This window comes from Panicum virgatum, chromosome 1N (genome assembly GCF_016808335.1).
Source record: "Panicum virgatum strain AP13 chromosome 1N, P.virgatum_v5, whole genome shotgun sequence".
Classification (NCBI taxonomy): domain Eukaryota; kingdom Viridiplantae; phylum Streptophyta; class Magnoliopsida; order Poales; family Poaceae; genus Panicum; species Panicum virgatum.
The window spans coordinates 57,356,904-57,384,591 of record NC_053145.1 but is presented as its reverse complement, the minus strand read 5'-3'; the positions used below and the strand labels follow the sequence as shown (position 1 = coordinate 57,384,591).

The following is a 27,688-nucleotide window of genomic DNA, read 5'->3' as shown; positions in this document are numbered from 1 at the left end:
TTCGTCCTCCTCGCTTCCTTGGGGTTGGGGACACGGTGAAAACAAAGACGGCCGGCGGCGGCGCGTTCCGACCGCCGGTCCGGGCAGGCTCGTGCGTGCGCGTCATCGCTGTCGTGCGGAGGCGCGCACATTGACGGACGGACCCGACCGGCTGCGACTCCCCCGAGCCGTGCTGGACGAGGAGAGGTCACGGGTCAATTGTCGCGAGCTGCCTCGGCTGCAAAAAGGGGGAGAGAGAGAGAGAGAGAGGGGGGGGGGGGGGGGGGGGAAGAAACCGCAAGTCGCGAGATCTCGCATCGGCGTTCCATTCCGAATCAGCGTGTCGGGAGACCACGGGGATCGTGGATGACGTGGCGCGCTGCGCTGCGGCTGCCCGTGGGGACGGCGGCAAAGCCGTCCACACTTCACACCCAGGGCGTGGCGGCGTGTGAAATGGTGAATTCGGAGCGCCGAGGAGGTTGGCGAGGCGTCAGAGAGACGACGAGAAGCCCGACGGCCGCCGTGCAGCGAGCCAGTCTGGCCTCTGGCTGCTCCGGGCCGGGCCCTGTCAGCGCGCGGGGGGCGTCCCCACCGGCCCGGGTCTCGCCTTCCCACGCCACGTTGACCAGCCAGCACGTACGCGTTTCCTTTGATGCACTTGCGTCGCGTCACACCTGGGAGCCGGGAGGAGAGGGTGGGTGCTGCTGCCGCGGCTGGGCCTGGGCGGGCGCTCGGTGGGACGAGGACGACGAAGAGAGCTCGTCGTCGAGCGCGGCTGGAACGCGGCGTCTCCGCCGAAGCGGCGGCAAGAGCGCGGGGCCACAAGCCCACAACCGCCGCTGGCTGCATCCCTGAGCACCGCGAGCTTAGGACGGAGAGCTTCCTCGGCCGCGGCAGCAAGGTCGGTCGTCCCTGAGCCTCGTCTCCTCCTCTTCTTCCGCATTCCGCATCATGCTCTGCTACCGAAGCATGGTCGACGCCATGGCTCCGTTCGAGGCTGCCGAGAATCGCAACAGGCCCGGCGCCCTCAATGGCGCGATGTTCGTCGTGTAACCAATGAGTCGTTTTCACCAGGGGGGAAGGAACATTAGTGCGAGCATGCAGAGCCAGGCCCCTGGGCGCGAACCGGGGCGAGCTCCGGCGAAACGGAAGCAGCGAAGGCCGGCCGGCCACGACGACGAAACCGACGACGACGAGCGGAGGAGGAAGACGCCGCTCCGCGGCCTGCTGCGGGACTTCTTGGAGCAGCAGCTCCGCCTGGAGGTGCAGCGGCACGAGATGATGGAGAGGCAGGCGCGGGAGCGGCTCTTCTTCGAGGAGCAGTGGCGGCAGTCGATGCAGCGGATGGAGCGGGAGCGGCTGGTGCTGGAGCGGGTGTGGATGGAGCGCGAGGAGCAGAGGAGGATGAAGGAGGAGGCCAGGGCCGAGAGGAGGGATCAGCTTCTCACTAGCCTGCTGACCAGCCTCTTGCATGGAGATCTGTAGGGTAGGTAGGTAGTTGGCTAGGATTAGCACAGGTTGTAGTAGTTGGCTAGGATTGTTTTGTTCATTCATCTTTGCATGAAAAATAATTCTGGAAGAGTGCAGGTGAATGTGAATCAGTACAATTGTTATTTGTTAAGATCTTAGGGAACCAAGTAGTGGTATTAGTGGTATGGTAAATATGCTGTCATCCAGAGGTTTTCTAAAAATGATGTATTTCTCAGGGCGGATCCAGCGGTGGGTCAGTAGGGCTTAAGCCTCCCCTACCGCCACCGGAGCCCTGGAGCCCCCTGGAGCCCCTCCATGAATTTTTGGTGCAAGATGCAAGTTGTTGGGGGCTGCTGTGAAAATCATGGAAACCAACAGCGAATGGAGAGCAAAACTGAACACATGTGCAAATTGGAATATAAATATTTCTGCCTAGAACTGTCTAGAGTACAACTCTACAACCACAGAGGAACAGATGGCTAGGTAACAGATCAATCTGGGCAATTGGTGTTAGTAGGAAACCATGCATAGCCAATATAGTACATGAAGTCTAACCAAAATTGTAGAGCCTATAATACTTGTGAACGTACACTGTCCTCACCGTTCAGTTTCTGTATTATACCTCTGCGTATCATCCTTATAACTGGTATCACTATCTCGCGAACCATCTGAACCAATGCTATGACTTTCCTGCATCGTAGTCGTAGAACCTGTAAAACTGTCCAATACATAAGGTACAATAATTTTCCAGAACGAGTCAGCACTGCTTCCCTGAAAACCTATCCAAAAGAATCTTCCTTTCCTCTTCACTTTACATGTTAAAGACCGTGTTTGTAAGGAGTTCGCAATCCTTTCAATGCCATCAATGTTCCCACCACTGACCTTAAGAACAATATCACCTGATTGGAGTCTGAAGCCCCCAAACATGAACCAATATGCCAGAACACGTGGGGATAACCATCGATGGACAAGCTTTGGGAGAACTGGCTGGCCTTTCAGGAAGAACTGATCTGCAAAGAATCCAAAATGTGCATGGGGTATGGTTGAAAATTGATAAGGAATCTCACTGTCATCATTGAATGATCTGCATGCTGAAGGAAGCCATTCAAAGAAACGTTCATGAATGTGTGCCCTTAGAACTGAATGAGCATTGGAATCTTCTTGGAACTTAAAGTTGACGATGTGAACCCCTTTCTGTGCATGAGATTCAATTTGAGTGCCTCCAAGTAGCAAACCAATCAAAATCTCACGCTGCTCTTCATCCAATTTCATGCTCACAGGTTTTGGCGGCTTGACAACTTTCTTGCTGGTGAGGAGACCACTTTGAAGTTTTTCTAAAGTATCCACTGGTACATCATACTTCTTTTTGCACATTAAATCATAAATGCTTTCAGCTTTCTGATAGTCCTCTGCAGAAAGATACCCTCTAAGCATGATGTTGCAAGACTTGGCATGGGTACCTATCGTCCCATTTTTATGCATTTCACCAAAGATCTCCTCGGCCTTAGCAATATTTCCAATCCTCACCAATGATTCCAGATAGATGGTGTACAATATTCTATTCGGACGACACTGGCCAAGGCATTTTGTGAATGTCTGCTCCAATTTGTCATGCATATCAAGATCTAGATACATATACATCATGTCAATAAAGGCTGGCATCAGATGTTTCATATGGCTTTCAACAAACTCATCCATGAGTCTTTCTGCGGTCTCTATCTCTCTAGCTTTTGCCATTATCTCAATTATCTTATGATACGATGCAACATTGGGAGATACATTCCGGCCCTTCATTTCCTTGAACATTTCAAGGGATTTCATAGGCTCACCAGTCCGCGCATAAAGCTCCATTCGGCAGATATAAGCCTGAGCAGGGAGCTCACAACCACTCTGAAGAAGCCTATGCCATGTTGCCTCTGTTTCTTTAATATCACCTTCCTTGGAGAAGGCCCTCATCAGTGACACCAGCACATCAGTAGTCTCCTCGTACCCCGCTCGCTTCATCTCATCCCTAAGAGCTTTGATCCTGTCTCTATCAATGACATCTTGATAGCTGTGAATCCAGATAAGCCCCACAAAAACATCCTTGTGCACTGCAAGATTGCTCGTGACTATATTGTGATAAACAAACTCAGCCTGCTTGAGATTGTGCTTCGCCGTGCCTCCTGTCTTGCTCACAAGTGCCCGGAACACTGAATTGTGCAGGTTAAGGCGAGGCTTGTAGCCACCCATCTGTATCATCTGATTGTAGATGGTGCATGCCTCCTCAAAACAACGCCCCCCTGGCACGCTGAGATATGCAACCACCAATATGTGGAAGGTGGATTCAGCAGGCACCCGGCCTTGCTTCACCATCGCATCGAACACCTCTCGGCACTTCTCAACCTTGCCTTCTCTGGCTAAGCAATCGGCCACCCTTGTCGCTAGTGCAAAGTTGAAGCGGTACCAGTGCTGCCGCACCATCCAGCTGTACACCTGAAAGCAATTTTGAATCATCCATATGTCAACCTACTGAACCTACTGTACATTTACAACTATGGCAATTCATCGAACAGTTCCGGAGCAAGAACTCCAGCTTGTAAGCACACATTCACATATACAGAGTAAGGGGCAGTTGATCGAACAGGTAATGGGAGGGAGGTGGCAGCTCGGAGCACTGAATACTCACCCGGAAAGCTGCATCGTTGTTGCGGATGCGCAGGCAGTGGACGGCGATGTAGGTGGCGTCATCCTGCGTGATCCACTTGCGCTGGGCGTTGAGGATGCGGGTGAAAGTGGAGTGCTTGTATGCGGGGAGCTCCTTGCAGAGCCAGGCGATCCTGGACCGCCGCCACTGCTCCGGCAGCTCCTCGAGCTCGAACACCTGCAGCTCGGGGGACCTCACCGCGTCCCTCTCGTCGGCCGCCGCCGCCCACGCCTCGCCCTGGAACAGACCCGCCCCGTACTCCTCCGATTCCTCGCCCTCGTCCTCATCCTCGTCGTCTGACTCCATCACGAGGGCCTCCAGTGCTGACGCGGCTCTTGGACGCGAGACGGCGATGCGGCGCAGGAGAAGCGGCGGGGCGGCGAGCCGGACGGCGGGAGGAAAGGAAGCGAAGGGGAGCGACAGGGAGAGAGGGCATCGCAGCGACGGGGATGGAGCGCCGCAGGCGCAGGGAGAGGCCGAGGCCATGAACGAATCCACGGGGAGCACCGCAAGCTTGCTGCTCACCAGTCACCGCTGCGGCAACAGCCTAATCTTTCCGCGGGACGAGGCCACGAGGGAGTAAACCATGGATTGGTCTCTCCAGGAGTCCGCGCAATCTCGTCCGTCACTCTCCATCTGGACGCTTCATAATGGAAATTGGAAGCGAGTCCTTTTGGTTCGACATGTGCAGTGGCATTTCCATTTTTGCAAAATTTTACGACAATCCATCCAAATTCGTCCAATCTTTATATTTCATTTTTCAACTTTGAGCTACACGGCTGGCGCCCATGTAATTTGCCCCAAAACAGGCCAAATGTTTGGGGGAATTCAGATAAAATAAATGAAAACATGCCCCTAAAGTGCAGGTGGCTACAGTCTTCCAAAACCAGTGATTTGCACAAGAACAGCTCGATCTCAAGCGGGTCAAATCACAAATCCACGAAATTTGTGCCTTTATTTCATTGCTTTGCTGAAATCTACACTGTACACATGATCTAAACGAGGTAAAGCTAAAACTGAGAAGCAGAACTACAGGTACTCTGCATGCCCATTACATGAGATTCAAATCAGGTTACCAACAAGACAATTTATTTGTTAGTCTTTCAACTCCGACGAACTCAACAAAATTGGTATCCGGGTGTGTCACGTTGTATTGTGATCTCACTCGCGCTTCTTGTTCTTGGCATAGTAGCTCTCTATGGTAGAAAACCAATTCCACTGGAAACAAAGCGCTACAAACCTCATGAGTCCAGCACCAATCACCTCTAGGAATGCCATTACAGGGGAGCTCTGTGGGGATAAACCAGCAGTGGCTATAGCCAACATTGCGCCGTCAAAGTTGCAGGGGACAATAAACTTCCCGGATTTGATGCCGTCCAGAGCCTTCTTTGCAACATCATTGGCCTTCATTCCACCTGATGAAGCCGCGATGATATTCGTCAATTCTGGCCTCCTCTTCTGCTCTGAAAACAGAGTACAGACAAAAGAACAAGTTCAGCATCCAGTAACAAAAAGTGCAGAGGGTGTCTGCAGAACATGACGGATGCAAGGTATAGTGAAAAATGTTCTCCTTTCATTCCCATTTTTGCTGGTGCACTCGTGAAAATGATACTGTATTAGAGAGTAGTAGCAACAACTTTTGGTCTATGATTTTCAATGTACTAATTTGCAAGAAATTGTAAGTGCTAAACCAATCAATAGCTTTCATCAGGTGCTGGAGTGAGTGATAGCCAGTATATTCATCACATATAGCTTTGAAACTTTCGAGGTAGCCAAGTTCAAAGTTTCAGTACAAATTGAAGAGGGTAACTCAGGCATTTGATGGCCTCACTTGTTAGTGGCTACTAAAGCAGAGTTGAACTAAAATCAATATGCAGTTGCCCAGTTCATAAGCAACACATACCCTCTTCGAAACCTGGAGTCTCAGTGTCAGGAGGGAAGATCAGCGAGACATGAATGTTGTCCATAATGACCTCATGCTGCAGCGCCTCCCCCAATCCCCGAAGCGCAAACTTGCTCGCTGAGTACGCAGTGTACCCATAGACACCAACCTGCAGCGAAGATGTTTACCAACAAAGGGATTAGAGCAACTCCAACAATTGATTTTCCCCTTTCTCTTTTCTCATCTTATAGGAGAATACCCTATTATAATTTTAGTTTAACGGGGAGATGTATTCTAGCAGATTTATTTTTTCTTTTCCCCTTCAATTCATGAGTGGCCAGGATCTTCTCATGCATATGGATCTTGTGGCTAGGAAAGAATAGATAAAAAGGGAGAAGAAAAGAGAGAAGGTGAAATTCCCTTTAAATAAGAATAGATAAAAAGGGAGAAGAAAAGAGAGAAGGTGAAATTCCCTTTAAATAAGGGAGAGGGGAGGGAAATAAAAGGAAAAGAGAAATAGGGAAAATCAATCGGTTGGAGATGCTCTTAGTCTCCCCAGCAAGCAGCATTACATCGAACAGCTTAGCTGCATGACGGGCGAAGCATCGAAGTAGTGAAACGTCTACCTGGCCGGCCTGCGAGGACATGATCGCGATGGACCCAGGGAGGCGCGTCTCGCGGGTGCGCGCCTTCATGGCGGGGAGCGCGGCTTTGATGAGGTGGAAGGTGCCCATGAGGTTGATGTCCACCATCCACTTGATCTCCTCCATGTCCTGCCGCTCGAGCTCCTGCGGCACGAACACGCCGTGGTTGCAGACCAGCACGTCGACGGGCCCGGCCTCCCGGAGCGCGCGCGCCACGGCGTCCGCGTCCCGCACGTCGGCCGCGTGGACGCCGACGTCGCCGCGGCCGGACTCGCGCTGGATGGCGGCGCGCGCCTCCTCGAGGCGGGCGAGGTTGCGGGCCAGGATGGAGACCCGCGCGCCCTCCCGCGCCGCGGCCGTGGCCATGGCGAGCCCGATGCCGCTGGACCCGCCCGTGATGAGGACGTGGCGGCCTTTGAGCGGGACGCGCGCGGCGCGGGGGCGCGCCAGGAAGGCGAGCGCGGCGAGGAGGCCGACGGGCGGGACCAGCAGGAGGAGGAGCGCCGCGGCCATGGCGGCGGGAGGTCCGTTGACTGGTGCTAGCGCTCAACTTGCGGGGACGGTGGTGGAGTGCGGGGCTAGATCATCGGGGTGGCGGGGTTAAAGAAGGGGAACGGGGCGGCCGTCGGAGTGGACCGGGCGGGATGCGATGCGACGAGGTGGTCAGATCTGGGAAGGACGGCGAGACCGTGACGTTGAAAGGAGGGGCGCAAAGCACACTGGCCTGGACGCTTGGGCGGTCGCGCCTACCAAGTAGGAGGAGGTCTGGTCGTGGTCGACGAGCCGTACGCCGATAAGCGCCGGCAGGCCGGCGGGGAACGGCAGATCTGAAGCTGGCCGATCACGACCGGGCAGCTGTCCATGTTACGTCTCGCAACTTCGTGCAATTTCGCCTTACTGGTCACACACGGTAGTACGTCTTTTTCAGCCTTGTTCAAATCTCTTCCTTACGATTCCTGCCCAATTCCCTGGCCTGAGAGCGCGCCACGTCACGGCCTCTCCTCGGCCGTCCGATCGGGCGAACGGATGGCCCAGATCGTGCGTTTTCCGAATGTTTTGCAAAAAAACCCTTGAACTTCAACGAAATCAACCCGCAGTCCTGTATCCTCTCTCTCAGAAATGTTTCGAAAAACTCCCTCCCCACTCCTCCCCGACGGTTCCACGCCGCGCCTCCTCTCTCGCCCATGGTTAACCTAACCGGTGGGAACCGGTCCGGTTTGACCGGTTACCGGTCAAACCGGTCCGGTCCGGTTCCGGTTCCGGTTCCGGCCGGTATCCAACCGGCCAAAATTCAAATTTTAAATTTGAATTCAAAAAATAAAAAATTCTCAAAAAATTCCTAAAAATACTTCAAGGTGTAATGAATCTAATGGTGTCAAAGTTTCTCAAAAATTCATTCATTTAGTATAGTTTGTGGGAATTTAAAGTTAAATCAAAAAAGAAAAAGAAAAAAAATGGGCCAGCCCATGAAGGCCCACAGATCAAACCGGTCAAACCGGCCGGTAAACCGGTCGGTAAACCGGTCAAACCGGCCGGTAAACCGGTTGCACGGGAGTTTTTGAATTTCAAACCGGTCAAACCGACCGGTAAACCGGTAAAACCGGCCGGTAAACCGGTCAAACCGGCCGGTAAACCGGTCGGAACCGGTTGTATGGGAGTTTTTGAATTTATTTGAATTTGGATTTGAATTCAACCGGTTTCCACCGGTTACCGGCCTAACCGGTCCGGTAAACCGGTACCGGAGGGCGGCGGTTAGGCCGGTCCGGTCGGATTTTAAAACCCTGCTCTCGCCAGCTCGGCGTCGCCGCACGAGCTCGAGCTCCGAGCGCTCCGGCCTCCTCCGCGCCTCGCTCCAGCTCCGACCTCCTCCGCGCCTCTCTAGCTTCGGCCTCCCCCTCGCGCGCCGTGCCTCTCCGCCGCGACGGAGCCCGAGGTCGAACTCCGCCCCGCCTGCGGCCTCCCCCGCGCACCGTGCCTCTCCACCGCGCCTCTCCAGATCTGGCCTCCCCCTCGCGCGCCGTGTCTCTCCGCCCCGCCTCCGGCCTCCCCTGCGCGCCGTGCCTCTCCGCCACGCCTCGCTCGCCGGAGTCCCGTCTCCCCCACACGCCGTGCCTTCCCGCGGCTGACCCCGCACGCACCGGAGTCCCGTCTCCCTTCTTTCTCACAACGCCTGCCCGACGGTTCCTCACCGACGATCTGATCCACCGAGATGCTCTGCCGGCCCACGCGCCCCTCATCCTCCTCCAGCTCGGCACCGCGACTCTCACCCCGCGCGCCACCACCGCTCTCCCGCGCTCGCGCTGGCCCGCACTCTGCTGCCCTGCCCGCCGCCGAGCCGCGCGCCCCTCCTCCGCCAGCTCTCCGCGGTGGTACCGGAGGCCGTCTTCGCGGCCACGGCGGAGCACGCCACGGCCTCCACCGCCCCGCCGGAGACCCGGTGCGGGGGCCTACCCGCTCTGGGCCTCCCACCTCAACCCCTGAGCGCCCATCTTCGCCCGCTTCTGGGAGCACGTCGGCGGCGCCTGGTGGCCGCCATCCGCCTAGGTACGCTCGACCTGCCTCCTCCTGCTCGCCAATGATCCTCGTCCTCCCGCTAAACATCTCAGCAGCGAACCCCTGAAGCCCCTTCCCTGCCTCATCTAATGGATGATGCCCAGCCGCCCACCAACCACTCGAGGAAATGCCTACTGAAGTAGCAAAACTGCTCACTTCAGCTTCCTGTTAAATAAGCATCCCTGATCCCATGCAGTTTGGTAACCACCACCGTTAGCACAGACTGCAGAAACATTAGTGCACTATCTTTGATGGACATTGGAGTCTCCCTGCTGATATTAAGTTCTTGCAACAGCTATGGCTAAACAGTTTGCAACACCTTTGTCAGGGATGGTAATCTCTGTGAACTTTGCAATGCTCATCCCATCTCTGAACAAGTCATCTGTTGGCCTGCTTGGAATACTTCACGGAGAACAACTCCAACGTCAAAGATATTCACGAGATTCAATTCGCATGTTTACCTTATTGCTAGATGCACGAGTTAATACTTGTAACAAAAATCATAAATACCTATTACCTCCAATAAGGTCACACCATTTAATCTGAGCTTCTTCTTTTCATCAAAAAAAAAAAACCCTGAGCTTCTGGAAGCTTCTGGAACAAAACCAAACGGATGTCTCATATTGAGTTGTAGCTAAATAGCAATTGAGAAGCTAATTTAGCAGCTATATACACTGACATCCAAATGAATCTGATGCCATTTAGCAACTGCGATAGATAAAGCTGACATCCAGCAATTAAACTGTTAATCCGTATCTTCAAATATTTCAAGTTTTGATATTCATGTATCAGGAATTATAACCATGAATCAAATTTAGTTCTTCAATTTATTTGTAACTGAGATGTTTCTTGGATAAGCAGATACATCTATGTTGATTTCCATAATGTACTCTTATAGATATGTCCATATTTCTCCCTTTATGTGTTTCTGAAGCTTTAGCTAATCAGTTTCTATCCTTTTATTCTTTAAAACTGCCAGGCTCCTGTTATTAAGTAATATTTTACTTTGATGGAGCCTAAAAACTTCAAGTCTCTACCAATTCTTTATTTATATTCGGACACCATCAGGAAGTAATTTACCTGATTTATCTATTAAGCTCATATGGATGATAGAGAACGGTTGGCTGTGTGAAGAATAATGCAGAAAAAGAATAACCTAGCTCTCAAATTATGGTGTCTCTTACTCTACGGATACTACTAAAGGTTCTCAAAAAAAATATTAAATCCACATGTGAAAGTATGTGAAAATCGCTGGACCGCGTTTCTTTAAATCCACATCTTCATTAAAGTTTTAGATTCCTCGCACTCGACATATGTGACAAATAAACTACAACTTCGACAGTTTATATATGTTGACAAGGTTCAGTCAAGTATTGATGTTCCAGATAATCATAATCCAATAGCTGACAAGCTCATCAACACTGCAAGGAGACCACAACTTCTGTGCTTGACTCAGCAGAGTAATGAGTACTGTGTGCTACACCACTTCTTTTCATTGTGTGGCGAAGTTTTGTATAACAGTACTAAACTAGCAAATTCAGTTTCTCATTTACTTGCCTATTAGGGAGTGAATTAATGGAACCGAGTATTATTGAGGCTTGGTTCAGCTCGAAATATTAGTATTAATAGTAGGATTTTAACCGTGGGAAGTAGGACGATTACAATAATTGATCATCAGACATAGAGTGTCTTATCTTTTATTTCATTTCTTGTATTTTGCTGGCTGCAAGCAGAAACCTTGGCGTAGTGAAAATGGTAGTAAAAAACCTGAACAGTATAAAGCAGTTGATACTCAGGTTTGTTTAATCCTTCATATATTAATTCTTATGCAGCATTTCATGTTTGTATGTACTAATATGATAATTCAAGTGTTCAGTAAAGAATAGCAGGAACATAATTGCATCATGCCTTATCTTCTGCAAAGCTTTGGTATGTCAGGCTATTCGAGTTCATTTGAGCATTGGAAACTAACCTCGAGCTGAGTTTCATCATATTGGAATTCAGTTGAGCATTGTCATTTGTTTTGTCAGACTATTCGAATTGCAATCCTGCTCATAGTATCTTTGTTGCATTTAGTCAATTGGAATATCATAGTAAAAGAACATACAGTTAGATTTAGCACTTACGTAGTTCAGTGTCATAGTTTCCATAATAGTTGAAAACTATCGTCATGTGACCTTATTTCTCTGCATAATCCTCCAAACAATGATTTCAAGATGGCAATGCCACATAGAAAAAGCCATAAGGTTTCACAAGGATAACGAAATTACATTGAAAGAATCAATCAAAATGTTAGCACGAACCCTGTCGTGTGTTGCAAGAATCGATCAGGTATGGTCATTCTATAGAGCCTCAATGTTGCCCTTCTTATTTTTGCATATCCATCTACATCTAATATTTGCTATATGTTATTTTAAGTGTGGAGAATATTTGTGAGAACTTAAAGCAAGAACAACATCGAGAAAAAGATATCCCAAAATGTAAGACTTTCTTCTTTCTTTGATCAAAATTTTTGAATCTACAATTTCTGTCATCTATGCATCTTCACTTCTGCTTGTTTCTTCTGAATTGTGTTTTTGGGATAATAAGGTTTTGGAGGCCTCTGATCAAAGCTAACATAGCATCAAAAGTTCATGGATCGTCCTTACTAAAGATAATTTTCAGAGTTGATGATGCATCATGAACAACTCTTAGATGGCATAGCTATACTATTACAAAAACAAAAGAAGCAAAGAAGTGTGAAAAAATAATCATAGATGAAAGTGAGCTCAAATAGGATGAAAGGAAAGCTCTAAGAAAACTTGTTGAACTTGTCAGCTCATGACTGTTTAGGCCAATATCGACGATGGTATGCTAAAGGAGCATGCCAGAAACTTTTTGTGAATTGTTCTGACAAGAATTACTTGATGCTTCAGGTATGAATTCCAAATAAAGTACTCAAATTGGATGGTCATTGGGTGCATTGCCTGGTGATTTCGTGTGATTGCCTCCATTGGTGATGGAAGCTTCCAGGTAATTTCGCTGCCTGATTAAATATCTTTTGCCCTCTACAGTTTGATCGATGATGGCTTGATTATGTTGTGATCCTGGTAATTGATGCATGATGACTTGATTCTAATATGACACATAATTAAATTCTAATGGATGAAAATTGTATAATGTTTATATACATCTGATGAATTATAGCCGATGCTTACCCATGTCTTTCAAGTTTAGCACATTAGGCCACAAGGACTGGAGGAGCTGTATTATTGTTTCTGATCATGCTATTACCCTGAAATCTAGGCTAAGAAGTTGAGAATTTTCACTCTTCAGGAACATGGGTCTTTATTCAGCAAGCAAATAACAGAGGATCAAATTTTGTGGAGCTTAAATATGTTGAGAAATAAATTTAACTAGGATTCTCTTTTAGGATTTTCCTTGAGTGGACAAAGTTAAGGACTTGTGGTTTTTCTAAATATAGAAACACGCATCATATATAATGTGTCGGACAGAGCAGATATGTACCTAGGTGCCTCTTCCATGTTTGGCCTTTAAGCAACGTCTTTTGGATTCCATAATATGCTCCTTTTCAGTAGCTTATGTAATTTATTATATGTCATCATGATTTATTGTATTAACATGGTCTAATTTCAACCATAGCAATACACGGTCATTCTACTATCATATAAAAAATTGATGCGGTAAAAGTTGTACTTTCTTGCATTGCATGATGTCTATCTGCCGGGAAACGGGGATACTTTATTCACGGTACGAACAAAAACAGCCTCATTAAGGTAGTTTTCACTTTTGGTGTTCCAACAACTCAAAATTTCAAAACCTAAAGCTTTACTACACAACAAAATTGTAAATTTAAAGTATTTTCATAATTCGTTAAACACATAGGATCCTATTTTGCTAAAAAAATATCATATACCTATTTTTTTAAATAGTAACTCTACAACAACACAACATATTTTAATATATCTACTATTTTTTAAAATAAATAATTTTATCCCTTCTTTCACCATAAAAAAATATCATATACCTATTTCGCTACCCAATATAATATACAGAGTATTACTTAAATAATATCATCACAACAATAGAATGCTCAAAAATATGTACCAATTGCAATAGCGAACTCCAGCCCATGACACCTATGCACAAATAAGTTTTCCATTTGCCTACATACAATAATTACTATATGTATAAACTAAAGTTTGCATCAACTATAATACTACATAGGCCACAATCTTATATGCATAACATAATCCAAATCAGTCCACCCGAAATTTTTATCATTGTCTTGCCAAATGCAATACGGTATAAACGCACATGTTTATGAACAAGGTCAATAGGCTCAATAATATTTGATACAAAAGTTTTAAATAAATTATAGATATTGTTAATTGTGAATTCCTGTTTATGCATATTAGCAATTCCAATGTTTGTGCACTAATATTTTCTCACTGTCAAGCTTCCATGTATTGCACTTCCTCCGCGAGGCAAACACCGAATTCTACTGGCCCGATCCAGTGTAAAGGCGTGGCAACGCCACGCTGTGTTTCTAGTTAATTACGATTTTCGTACTAATTTGGTGTTCTCTTGTACTCTACAAACATGAGGTTTATGAGTGGACTTAAATTGAAGAATGTAATAAAAAATTTATATGTCTAAGAACCAAATAACGGTCCTTTTGGTTTTTTTGTGTGCAAAACCTTGTCGTACTATAAATAAGATGACATTATTGACTGCTTTGAACTACTGTCATAACTGAATTTTTATTCACGTAATAAATGGAAATGACTACCACGATATACTCCCTCCGTTCAAAAAACAAGTTACTCTTGAATTTAAATTTTGTCCCAAAAATAAGTCATTTTATTCTATTTAGAAAGTGCATGTCCATGCAAAAATGAATTAGTGCCAAATATAGATAATAAATAAGGGCAAACATGATCATTTTATCTTCTTGTTAATTTGTTCTAGAATTCTTAGGATGACTTAGTTTTTGGGGATTGAGGGAGTATCGCTCTTCCTCATAGGTACGTTGGTACGCACAAGCAATCTCATACAAATACCGCTTAGCGCTTGACGACTGTGAGAGAAAGGAGTGAGGTGATTGAAACATGTCATTCCTTTACCATAGAGCTATCTCTTAGGCTAAGAGGGTGTTTGGTTCGCGGGGGTTTATTTTAAGTCCTGCTAGATAGAATGTTTCGATACCATACCAACTAGGAAAGACAAATAAGTCTAATGCTTATTCACAACATGAATATATTAAGCCTAATTAATTCATGATTAGCACATGTTTACTGTAGCATCACATGGACTAATCATGAATTAATTATGGTTAATAGATTCGTCGAACGGACCTAAGGGTTATATAATTTCCTTTGTCATTAACATATGTTTAATCTAATTAGCATCAAATATCTAATGTGGCCAGACTTAAAATAAGCCTTAGGGGAACCAAACACCCTCTAATCTTAAGACTGAAACTACTTAAATCACAACCCATCTGTACAGGTTGTGATTAAGCCGTTCCAATATTTATATGCTAATATTTGAGACCATGTCTTAGTCGAAATCAATAAAACTACTGTCCCCTTGCCCTAAAGTCCTGATAAACCCTCCAGCAAGCATGTCTTACGACCGGTGTATGGCTCTTCCTCCTAAACTATAATCTATTCTTCGATCGAAAAAGCATCCTTCTTTAGAGCATCTCCAAGAGACTCTCTAAAATATGCTGGATGGATAAAAATGGATAAACTCTCTTAAAATCAGCATCCAACAGTCTCTTCATCTGGCTCCCCTCGCTACCTCACTCGGAATACCGCCACCCTCAATCGCTTCCTTTACCGAGCGCTCCGGACACTGCATCCCCTCCGTGCGCCCTCCTTCCCATGAGCTCCCGCCCCCTCGCAGTCGAGCACTGCCGCCGGCCACCATGGATGTCTACAGCAAGAGCTCCGCCCCCTTGTCGATATCTCCCCAACCATGCAGTCAAAATCCAATTAACCTCGGCCACAGTTAGCTCGTGATCTCCTCTACCAGTTCCAGCCATCGATTGGCCCAGCCTCTCGTCGGGCAGAGCGCGCGCCATCACGCCATGGCCGCCACCCGTCGCCATCCATGATAGCTCCGGTGAGCTCCTATCCAACCTCTAGTTCCTGGCCGGCAAATACCCAAAACAGGTCGAGGACGAGGCGCCGGGGAGGAGGATGAGGAGGCACTACGCGAGGAGGTCGGCTGGTGGCGCACGGGGAGGAGACGCGCAGGTGGTGGCCGGTGGCGCACGGGGAGGAGGTCGGCAACGCACAAGGAGGAGGTCAGAGGTGGGGGCTCACCGTGGTGAGGCTGTGGAGGAAGGGAGACGCTGTTGTGGAGGGCTACGCGGGGAAGCCATGGCCGAGCTGGGGAAAGAAGGGGAAAGGGGAGGGGATGACGAGTGGGTCCTATATGTCAGATCAGTTTTTTTTTTGAGTGGAGGAGAGAGTAGATGGAGAGGTTGTTGGATCTCCCACCTTTTAGTTAGCTTTTTATTCTTTTACATTGTTGGATCTCCCACTTTTTAGTTAGCTTTTTATTCTTTTACATAGTCATTTAACTAGTCATTTAGCTAAAAATTTTAGCTAGTCTTTTGGAGTTGCTCTTAAAAAGGAAAATCATGAACAATATTGGGCCATGTTGCTCAGACACCTTTTTTATTTTCAGTTTGGCATATAATAATACTGGGCCTTAATTTCAAAAACTACTGGGCCCTCATACTTATGGACTCATGAACACTCATGAGCCCATATGTGCGGCACAGGGACTAACACTCATGAGCCCATATGTGCGGCACAGGGACTTAGGCTGCCTAGCAACGCTAATTATGTGTTCGCTTTGTAGATAAATGTTTTGTAATAGCTAATTATTTGTTTATTTTGTAGATTAAATTGTTCGATAATGATGATTCATTTATTTGTTATACTTGTTTTTCATTATTTATCATAATCAAAGAAAAATGTTACCTGTCGAAGGTCGTGCTCAGGCGCCAGAGCGCGACCCTAACAGCCCACTCCCCGGCCTGCTCTAGACTTCTGCGTGGCCTGCGTCCCTTCTGCATGTGGCCCCACACTCTCTTTCTCCACGGCTCTTCTTTTCTACTTATCTTATACCTCTCTTGTTCCCTATTTTTTAAATGAAGTTTATCCATTAAAAATATTTTATCTTCACATATAATTCCATTTTAAGTACCGATTGCACTGTTGTGTTCTAGGTGACGAGACAAATAAAACTAAATTCTATTTGCATATCTTTTGAAGATGTTTTATAATAATAGCAACTTATGTGTAATTTGAGCTTCGCATTTATCGAAGAAGTTGCTATGATATACATATATAATTTATTATGATATACATATAAGTTGCAAGCATGTGTATAGTAAATAACAACTTGCAGACGCATAATGTGTTAACTTATATACTAAATAAAAGTTCTTGCATACTATGCATGTAAGTTAATATTATTCACACACTAGCAACTTATATATGCATACTATAGTAACTCATTCGATAATACATAAATATTGTCTCAACTCTTGCAATAACATGAAAGTTATATTCACACATAAATTGCTTCTGGTCCACAATGTCTTCAAATATATGCAAGTTGGATCTAGTTTAGTTCATCTCATCGTTGCAATCGGTATTCAAAACGGAAATCTTAAAAAGGAGATTAGACCCGATCATCTATCGGGTCGGGTTCGGGTCGGATCACTTTGGGTTTCGGGTAAAAAAATGTGGCCCATGCCCGGCCCATGATATGGTCGGGTTCAGGTTAGCCCACATTTTTGTGTGCAATTTTTGGGTTGAATCGGTTTTTTTTCAGTTTCGGGTCAAATATTTCGGCCCGTACCCGACCCGTCCCTTGGTCGGGTCGGGTCGGATTTTTTTCGGGCGGGTTTGGTCGGGTTTATCGGGTCGGGTGGCCCGTGATCAAGTCTAAAGAGATAAAGCATTTTTTGGAACAAGTTGCATGTAAAAAAATCTAGATGGATGTCATTTTCTCTCATTTTTTGGCAGTGAAAGCGTTTGTCCTCTTGGAATTAAGGAGAAATAGAAATGGGTGAAGGAGCAATAACACGGCTAGATAGTTGGTAGCACCTAGAAAGAGAGGGGACGCCTGATCCCTCGTAATCGCGACAGGTCGCGCGTGTTGTCGGTCAAAACCCACCGGCGAGTAGCGACAGGCAACACGAAGAGCCGGGAGGTCGCCGGGGCGCTGGCAGGCACTGCTTCCTCGGACAACGGCCCGCAATCCGGCACACGCCGAAGATTCCGGAGAATGTAAGGCGTGCCACCTGACCTATACCCGATCAGGAAGGTGCGAACGTGCTTGCAACGATTTGCCTGCATACACAAACACGTGGAAACGTAAGTCCGAGCCGTGGTCGGCTCCCCGGGACGACTCTTGCATCGGCTTTAAGGAGCCGATCGTGTCCCGGTGTCAAATTGGATCTGCATCTATCCGGATATTGATGAATAAAGCAAACAATTATGAAAAACTTGCTTCAATTAAATCTAGCTGATCTGATCCACGACGGTAAAAGCCTCACTGCTAGATCGGAACATCCTACACGTAACTAGGCCTAGTGAACACAACAAATAACTAAACCATAATAAAAAACAGAGGCCTAAGAACTAGCAAGAGTCGATTCCCGGAACAATCCCTATCGAGGCTAAGATAAAGCATCTATTACATCATCGGAACATCCAATCCGTTTGCAAGGCCTAATCTAGCAGATATTACGCCAATTTTTAAGTATAAGAACAAACCGTAACAGATTAGATCTACTAGATGGAAAAGAAGCAGGGTGATGTCTCCGTGCAACTAATTCTATGCAGCAAGAATTAGCATAAGATTAAAATGTGACTGCACAGAAACAACATGATATTCGTAGATGGTAAGCAACAAAAGCATAATGAATCTACTAGAAGCCATGCTACGAACATCAAGATAACTAGTACTACTCGCCATCAAAAACACTTCAGTACGAGTAATACCAAGGTAAAAGCAAGAACAACACTGCCCTGATCGCAAGAAGTGATCAGGGCAGCATGGCGCTTACTTGGATGAAACCCTAGAATTAGGGGTGGTGGTGCGCCGAGAGTTGTTGTTTGCCAAACGTGATGATGTTTTTCTTTACGAATATCATAGGGTACATATTTATAGTCCGGAGACTTGGGAAACAATCTAAACTAATGTGTCCATATCGGACTCTATCTCTAACTCAATCTGAACTAAATCTAATGATACACGGCCCATAGGGCCCAAATGCTCACGCAGGAGTCGATTCGCAAGCCTTCTCCAATCTCTTCATTAAGCCCAACTCACTCGCGGCCCATTAATTAACCCTGTTAATTTATGGCGATAACAGCGCGATATCCTTATCCATAATCAAATATTGGTGATGTGTAATATTTATCCTCTTTTCCTGCAAGCAGACTCCTCTTTTGGTAGGTGTGTATTCACCGAAAAATATTTGGAGTCACACGTATGTGAAAGTGAAACCATTATGTAAGATGAAATATTTTTTTATATTATTGTAACAATTGTTCCAGCTTTAATAAAAATAGTTACATGTCAAAAAATATTTCACATAAAAATCATCCAACTGTGATCTTATTTTAAAGATTTCATCGCAGTGGTGCAATCCAATTTTAATTTGAATATATCGTTGACTCTCAGTCACACGTGTGACTCCTAGCAGCACCCTCAATAATGCACACTATATTGGTGGGCCAATAGTCCTCACCCTTTGCACCTTAAGGGATGAATGAATAATCCCGCCCGTAGTGCCGTGCCAAAACTTCTCGGCTCCGTTCACTTCAGGAATCAGGATGCTGCACGAAAACGTAGAGCCTCACGAGTCGGCCACGGCGCGCGCACCGCTTTCTGCCGCCAAGGATGCCTATTGGCACGTCGTCGAGCCAAGCTGACGGGTGGCCGTGAGAGTATAGTAGTATACTACTTATTACTTGCACAGAAGCCCCAACGGAAACGGCGATTTGGCAAACGACAGGCTCGTGGAGGCGTCAATTTGAAATCTGCCATCTCGACGAGTGGTAGAGAAAATTATTTGGAACGGGGCACATGGCCAAACGTGCGCGTACAGTGAGAAGACGGCGACGGGGCGTCTTCTACCTCGCCATTGATAGGTATTTGGTTCTACGTTATTGCGCGGAACAGATTACAGAGGCACCGCGACAGTAACTTGACCTCCTACGCTGCTCCGGGCTTGCGACAGGTGATGATGGTGAACTTGATGAGCCCCTTCTTGTAGCCCTGGATCATCAGCGGCATCACCATCGCCCCTCTGATCGTCTTCCATCCTTCACACACAGACATGAAAAATTAGCGCCAAACAAAATCCAGACCCCCCTAGTCGGTTCATGGAAGATGGTGAGGAGAGTACAGAGTTAGCAGCAGCATACCGCTCGTTAGGAGAGAGGTGATGCCCTTCCATGTCAGTGCGGATTTTATCACGGCCGGCCAGAATGGGGCCACGTTCTCCGACCAATCGGCTGTTTTGACATCCTGACATCACAACACACACACACACACACACAAAAAACAAGATATGATAAACATCATGCAAATTGCCAACCTGGAGCGGTCCTCGGGTAGGTGACTCGAGATTTTTCAGGTGAGCACGATCTTAAAGAGGCGGATTTGGATGCACCGTAACGCACGAAACGAGCTTTCAATCTCACTAGAAGCTTGAGAAAAGACGTGTACGTACCTCAAGAGACAGACCCTTGGCGATGCTCACATAGTCTGAGGGTGAGCACCAGTCAGGAAGGTAGTACGCATCGCAAATCCTCTAGAGGAGGTTCAGTTCATCCGGTTTCAGGGAGGTTTCAGATGGCTCCAGGTTCCGATGGCACCATGTCACGATGATTATTGTCCCTCCAGGAGCCGCCACGCGTGCCAGCTCACTAACAAACTGGTAAAAAAGTCACGCTAGGTAAGAGGTGAAGGAAAACACATAAATTCACTAGAAACAGTATATGGAGAAAATAATCCAAACTGTCCAACTGTTCATCTTGGAGGTTGGGGGCTCAGTCTTTTCTCCTTTGGGATTAGAGTGAAATTATTCTCTCTCTCTTTCTGCCAAGAGAGTAAAATTATTTGATGTTAAGTTTATTGTACATCTATATAATATACTCCCTCCGTCACAAAATACAAGTCATTCTAGAAACTTGAGGATAAAATAACAAAATGATAAAATGATCATATTTACCGCTATTTATTACGTATATTTGGCAATAATTGATTCATACATGCACGAGCACTTTTTAAAATAGAGTAAAATAATTTATTTTTCGGACAAATTTTAAATCCTAGAATGATTTTTTTAGATGGAGGGAGTAACCTTACAGTTGCCTGTCGTTTGCCTGTAATGACTCAACTAAACAAACACTTATTCCAGCTTTTCAGCAAGTGTTGGTTACACTTACACCGTGACAGGTAATGTTGTACTAGCTTTTTTGCGACGTCAGTAGATTGTTGATCTGATGTCCTGAAGGCTATCTTACCATGTTCTTTGTTTTATCTTTTTTGTTCAGCTGTAACAAACTTACGTGACCGTTTTCCTCAAATGGATGCATGGCGACCCATTCCTTCCACAGCAACAGCAACTTGACGCAAATCCAGCCATGATGAAAAGAAAATTTACCGTGTTCTTTGTTTTTCTTTTTTGTTCAGTTGTAACAAACTTATTACGTGACGTTTTCCTCAAATGGATGCATGGCGACCCATTCCTTCGACAGCAACTAGACGCAAATCCAGCCATGCTGTTTTTTTTTAATAAAAAAAAGTTACCTTGCTCTTGTCTGGCATGTGCTCGCCACTCTCCATGGACCACACAAGATCGAACTGTCCATCAGGAAACGGTTGCTCCAGAGCATCAGCAACTTGCAGAGAAACCTGCCCCATCACACCGGGTGCAAAAGCATATGTTAAAGTAACAGTTGATATCAGAATTACCGATCTACTGTTGGCAGCTAAATCTTTTAAAAAAACTGTCGGCAGCTACTTTTTTTAAAAATAAGAGTTGGCAGCTAAGCTACTTCACCGATCGAGATCAATTTGCAAGAGAAGCAGTAGGAGTAGCAGTGAGCACCTGATCCGACAACCCCTGCGCAGCGGCGAGAGCGTTTCCTCTTTCAGCTTGAACGGGGCTCAGCGTGATGCCCTTGCACTGTGCTCCGTATTTCTTGGCCAGGTACCTTGAGCTACCCCCAATTCCGCAGCCTACATCGACTACCGTTTTGGGCTTCTTCTCCGGATCATCTGCACGCAAAAATAAACACGGAAAACATGAAGTCTGCAGACTGCAGGGCACTGGGCACTCTTTTTTTTTTGAAATAAACTGGGCACTCGCTTGAGCAGGTAGCAAGTCATGGTGTCCCTGCTCCTAGAAAACTCCTGGAAATAGCGAAAGAGCCTGCTCCACATGCTGACATGCGTCGGATTGTTTGAACAGACTTGCCCTGTTCGTGAGTGGCTGCTCCCTGCGTCCGCGGTGGCGTGCGGAGACTGGCCATGGCCAGTGCAGTGATCAACCACCGAGCAAACAAAACGGGAAAGCAAACAGCCAAAGAACAGTCTGCTGTCTGCACCAGGCGGCCGGCCTCGTGGCGCCTGCCGGATCTTATTATTATTATATTATTGTTATTATTATTAGTCGCGCAGAAAAATGCTAGGCCAATCGATTCGGAGATAACCCCTGGTGGGGGCCCAAGCGCACCTGGGACGGCGGCGAAGGCGAGCGCCTCCTCGATCATGCGGATCTGGGCGCGGCGGTGGTCGGCCATGGAGGCCGCCTCGCCGGACTCGTAGAAGCCGTGGTGCATGTGATCGCCCCAGATGCTCTCCCAGAGCCCCGACGACTCGTCGTAGAGCCCCGCGATGCCCTCCTTCAGGCCCGGGGGCGCCGGCGCGGGGGCCTGGGCCGTCGTCGGCGAGGCCATCGGGCGCAGCAGGCGGCGGCGGGAGCGGCGCGTGACGGGCGGAGGGGCGCGGTGGTTGCGGCCGCAGCGGCGGCGGGCTGCGGCAGCGCTCGTGGAGGGGAGGGCAGTGTGGAGCAGCGCCGCGTGAGCCATTTGCGGCGGTATTTAAGGATGCGGAGGCGGAGGCGGAGGCGGAAGCGAGGCGAGGGTTTAGTGTAGGCCGTGTGGCGGCTCCGCGCGCTGTGCTTGTGCTGTGCAACTGTGGAGGCGATGGCAAAGTGACGCGCCAGCCTTTCCCCGGCGTGAAAGAAGAAAATGGAGGTTAAACGAAAATGGTAGTGACACGTCGCGCGACAAGTTGGGAGGAGTGAGCTCCCTATCAGGATTCCGAATTTGATGGGAGTGGAAATTGTTATGAAACGTGTCCGTATAGGACGCGAACGGGCTTCTACCGAAACTTGGACTCCAAATAGGACCCTGATCTTGCAGATCCGTATATATATAAGGAGAGGGAAGAGTTATGTACAGATCTATTATTCAGAAAATAATGAGAAGAGAGCTCCACCCTATATCTATGTATTGTCTATTTTTGTGTTCGTGTGATTGTTTTTCCTCATCGGCAACGCGACGCTACTCGGAATCATTAGTTTCACAACACATTATCAGCACGCTCTTCCAACTGGATGGACATCGTTTTCTGGATCCATCCGGCAACACGCGAGCCCTGATCGGTCATGCGCTCGCACTTGATCTGGATTGTCTCCGCCGCCACCTAGCACTCGCTGGACCAAACGCTGGACCAGACGCGGTTCCGATCTGCATGCTGGCCGGGGCGGCGGAGCACATGCACGCCCACCGGGGCGCTGATCCTCGCGCTGTCGATCGGCCGCATGCCCGCATGGCCGCTGCGGCCATCACGTCAGAGAGGGGCTCTCCATCTACAACTACAATCTTGCATGCCGATGCACTTTGCATCTGGCCCATGCATGACTGCATGAGTGCGTGGGAGACCAGCAGGTTCCATATTCCGGGTGAGTCGTTCAATATTTGTTGCTTTTCGTAGATTGATTTGTGCTTGCAGTAACTAATCATACGATTAATCTACTACTGCGAGGAACGACGATCAACGAGCAAGCACAGACACCATGTGTGGATGAAAAGCTTGTTTGGCCACGTGGATGAAAAGACTGTCGCTGAACGACATCGGTCAGGCAGGTCTTCGACCATGCCTATCGCCCTACGCGGCTTGCATCTACTAGATATTACCCTACGCAAATTGAAGGTATGCAAATCCCATGCAATTCACAGTACAATAGAACGGTGGGGCTTGAAGCCATCACAAATCGCACAAACAGATCGGATCAGAAATCCAATTTTGACGAAAAACAAGTAGAAACAGAAAAATAGTCCCTAACCCTAACGATTTGAAATCGCTTACGGATCCTGTGAGATCTGTCTCACTTCTTCTCCACATCCGGCCACAGCATGGTCGGGAACCCCTGTTGCTCCACACACGAGCCCCGCCGGAGCCATGCACCACCGTGCAGGGGCTGCTGAATGGACGCCCGCACATCTCCCCTGTTCGGCGCACCTCGGAAGCAGGTGCACAAGGACCACCGAAGGGACGCCGGCTCGCTGCCGAGCGCACCTTGTCGTCTGATCCGGCCTAGGAGGCATGGACGGGCTCGGTGTTAGAGCCATCGAGACGACGGCCAGTAGCAGCCACCTCGATCTCGTCGACCCGCTTGCCCGTGGAGCTACCTGAAGGGCTCGCACACCTCACGCGCTCGGCATGAGGGGCCGACGGCTAGCAGTTGTTCGGTCCTCGTCATTCACACCGGCCATGGAGGCGCTGATGGCCGGCGTTACGCGGTGTTAGTTGGGCGATGGCAGGGAGCCATGCAACGCCACGGAGGCACGACGCTAGGAGCAGCTGCGGCGTGGGAGAGATGGCAGGAAGCTGCCAGAAGAAATCCCGGCGGGGTGGCTAGGGTTTCACGCAAGCAGACGGATCGGGCAGAGGGTGTGGGGAAATTGGGTCGGCAAAGCCCAATAGCGGCCGAAGTAGGCCCATAAACACAAAATCAATTCTGAAAATTGATAAAATTCGAACTTCTTGAGTTTTAGCCGCTGTAAATTTTATATTTACATTCCAGTATGTTGTTCTTGCAGAATAATACTCTATATTTTCTAGTAATCAGCCCGCAGTTGATATATTTTGTGAATTGGTCTATGATAATTCAAAAAATTGCATTTTGACATTGAATTTCGCAAAATAATTTCTGAAAAATTTCAGAATACCCTCTATTTTTTTGGAAATTTACTGGATCATGCTATTTTGAAAATAGACCCTCAGATTTAATTGGATTCATGGCAGAATCTTGTGTGCCCACAAAATCTAGCATATTACTCCCCGATATTTCCAGTTATGAACATGCAGTTCATATATTTTGCAACTTGGTCTCTGACAATTCTGAAAATTGCATTCTGACTCAAAATTTTGCAAAATGAAGTCTGTAATTTCTGAAAATTTACAGAATTCTCATCTGGATATTCACACGCAGTGACTAATTTTGCAAATTTGTCCCTAGTAGTTCTGCAAACTACAATAGGACTCAGAAACTTTTGCAAATGAACCAGAACCTTATTCAAAAAAGTGTGAACCATGTTATTTGGCAAATAACACCTCGGGAATTAGGGAAATTATGCTTGAAGCATAAATACTTGTTGTTTACTGAATAAAATCTCAGTTTGTGTGTAATTACTGTGATTTATGATCTGAAATCATTTCTGCATGAATAATGAACTTCAAACTATAGAATTTTGAACCTTTAATCATAGCAGAACTATGATTTTAGGACCTTTTTACCACTACTTATACACTCCACTACTAGTTTACATATAGTAAACTTATTTGCACAATTATTTGAATAGTATAAAATGTCCATGTTTCTAGAAGAAATAATATTCTGAAATAATCTTGGAAGAATTAAGAACCTTGTATGATCATTAAATACCAAATTATCGATGTTAAATCCATGAAGGATTAATCACCGACTATTTCTGCTGAAAAGTCAGTGGAAGAATAATATTTCTGGTATATAATCTTGAAGATTCAATGTATTGAAGTGTTGTAAAACTCATTGAATGAGTGATTCTTGAATAATCTAACTATTGAATACGGAAGTTCAATATGTTTTCATACTTGAAGTTTGAGAATTAATACACTTTAAGAATTTCAATAGTGCTCAATATTGTTGTTAGCATGAAGCTACGTAGTCTCTATCACTGAAGTGATAGGATATATATAGAGTATCACAAGTCCGAAGATCGTGATAAAAGAATACATTCATTTTGGGATCAAGAAGAAACCAAAATAGAATTATTGAGCATCATCAGTACATGATCCAGGATAACACCAATACTTGAGTGCAGAACACTTGAATTTTGGTTACATATTTATCAAGCTCACAGCTGACTTGTGAATGTATATCAGTAATATACTAATAAGCATGCAGCTTTTATATCAGGATAATTGGACATTGATCTTGAAGATCATGAAATTGTATCGTATTTTTTTTAATTTTTCATGAATAAAAATAAATATGATCATAGAAGATCGATATGATACATATGTGCATAGTAGTGGTGGTGTATTAAGTTTTTAATTTCTGCAATGAATTAAGTGGTTCATGTAATCTCTAGAAGAGACATCTTTTGAATATAGTTTGAAGGTTCATTTTGGAGCATCTTATTTTATTAAGATGCAATTGTTTTTATACCCACAGTATATTATGCTTGGAATATATGAATTAAATGCTGAACATTGTTAGTAACTACCTATATCTATTAGTGTAAATCATCTGTAATGATATTTATCCACCATGAGCAATAATTATTCTTTTAGAATAATTATATATCCTTTGTGCACTATGACCAAGAAGGTACATGGAAACTGAATTTCTTTGAAGCACATGGACAAATCGAGTGCACTGGCCTTGTAATTGATTTTGATAGATCAATTTGGCCTTGAAAAGTGCGATCTTTTGCTAAGTATTGATTACTTGCTCTATGGAAACTTGAAGTTTATATCATATCCACCCTATTTTACATATTTTGTACATAGTAGTACATATGTTAATTTTCACGATAAACCTATGCTAGTGGCATAAGTTGTGAATGCATCTGAAATATTTTCACGATTAAATTATGCTCGTCGCATAATTGTGATATCCATCTGAAATGGATCAATGTAATGCATGAAGCATATAGTAACTTGAAGTTACAAGATGGCGTGAACAGGGGGAGGATATTGATTGTTGAATGGATGAATGTGGATAATATTAAGAAACTAATAGATATAACCATGGAAATTGATCTTGTAGCTCTATGCGAAGTATTTATACCATAGCATTGCATAAATTTTCTTGAAGAAGTTAATAACCTGAAGTTTATTATTCTACACTATTAATCCTATTATGAAAATGACTTGCATGTCATACTCATGCGCTACTCTGAAAGTAGCTACTTTTCTCCTTTGTATTCTCGTCCGGTTAGACGAAATAGTACTGAATGACTCGTATGTCACTTCAAATTGTGCACAGAATGCACATAAATGATTTAGCATAGAAGCTATCATTTTTCGCTTGAGCCATGAAGGTTCAAATCAGGGGGAGCAAATTAGAAATTAATATGGGATTTAATATCCTCAACTGAACTTGAGCATGTGGCATGGATCTGGTAGTCCATTGTGCAGTGCTTATTGCTTGGTGTTAAATATTTGCATTGGTTTATGATGAAATGGCAATTACACATTCTAGAAGAAATTCCTAGCATTTAGAAACTTGCAGTTTCTTTATCTCAGTATTGATTTCAATTATATGCTTTATGTAATTGAATTATATTTGTTGCGAAAGAATAAAAGAAACTAGACATTTATTGTTCTACTGAAATTAGAATATGTCTAGTTAACTGCATAGATTGAAATTGAATAAGTGCATGAATATTTTCCCAAAATTTCACCATGATAGCATACGTGAGAGGGCACCCATCTGAAATGGGGACATAGAAATCTGAAATTTTGTCATGAATGCCCATCACTGGGGATATAGTTGTGAAGTATGCTATCGCAATGATCTAATGACGGCATTAGGGGGAGAGAAAGCCTCATATAATGCCTTACATTCAAGAAGAATGGTCATGATCATGAGAGTATATTCCTTGAAAGCTTGCAGCAGGAATAATGTCACGCACTAATTAAAAGCACGGAGCTTGAATGAATGCCAGATAAATTTTGCATTGAAGCAAAGAGGAGTAAACTTGAAGTTTCAGATCATAAGTTATATTTTACTTGTAGTAAAATAAATATTGAATTGATATATTGCGGGGACGCCTGCATGTATATCATCACAGTACAATGACGTAGAAGTCATTTATCTAGATCCTATATAGACAGACAATTATAGATTTTAGACTTGATCACTCTAAGATC

The 27,688-nt window shown here is 45.8% G+C and overlaps 3 protein-coding genes, 1 long non-coding RNA gene and 1 pseudogene across 4 annotated transcripts; 2 read left to right on the top strand and 3 right to left on the bottom strand.

The window, feature by feature from the left end:
• Positions 1-336: 336 nt before the first annotated feature.
• LOC120656931 (ensconsin-like) lies at positions 337-1,769 on the top strand. The gene is made up of 2 exons (XM_039935168.1): positions 337-880; positions 1,054-1,769. The coding sequence occupies exons 1-2, from the start codon at positions 632-634 to the stop codon at positions 1,462-1,464; spliced, it is 660 nt and encodes a 219-aa protein (XP_039791102.1). The 5' UTR covers positions 337-631; the 3' UTR covers positions 1,465-1,769.
• A 64-nt stretch (positions 1,770-1,833) lies between these two features.
• LOC120656929 (pentatricopeptide repeat-containing protein OTP51, chloroplastic-like) lies at positions 1,834-4,708 on the bottom strand. Its single transcript, XM_039935166.1, has 2 exons — positions 4,118-4,708; positions 1,834-3,924 (listed from the first exon to the last, which is right to left on the bottom strand). Exons 1-2 carry the CDS (start codon positions 4,619-4,621, stop codon positions 2,047-2,049), a joined length of 2,382 nt encoding a protein of 793 aa, XP_039791100.1. The 5' UTR covers positions 4,622-4,708; the 3' UTR covers positions 1,834-2,046.
• Positions 4,709-5,068: 360 nt separating this feature from the next.
• On the bottom strand, positions 5,069-7,503 carry LOC120656930 (3-dehydrosphinganine reductase TSC10A-like). Its single transcript, XM_039935167.1, has 3 exons — positions 6,644-7,503; positions 6,039-6,186; positions 5,069-5,598 (listed from the first exon to the last, which is right to left on the bottom strand). Exons 1-3 carry the CDS (start codon positions 7,172-7,174, stop codon positions 5,297-5,299), a joined length of 981 nt encoding a protein of 326 aa, XP_039791101.1. The 5' UTR covers positions 7,175-7,503; the 3' UTR covers positions 5,069-5,296.
• A 1,379-nt stretch (positions 7,504-8,882) lies between these two features.
• On the top strand, positions 8,883-12,834 carry LOC120656928. Its single transcript, XR_005668037.1, has 3 exons — positions 8,883-11,694; positions 12,130-12,226; positions 12,530-12,834. It is a non-coding gene; the product is annotated as an uncharacterized LOC120656928 (long non-coding RNA).
• Positions 12,835-19,250: 6,416 nt separating this feature from the next.
• Positions 19,251-22,506, bottom strand: LOC120656927 (annotated as a pseudogene).
• Between the last annotated feature and the right edge of the window lie 5,182 nt (positions 22,507-27,688).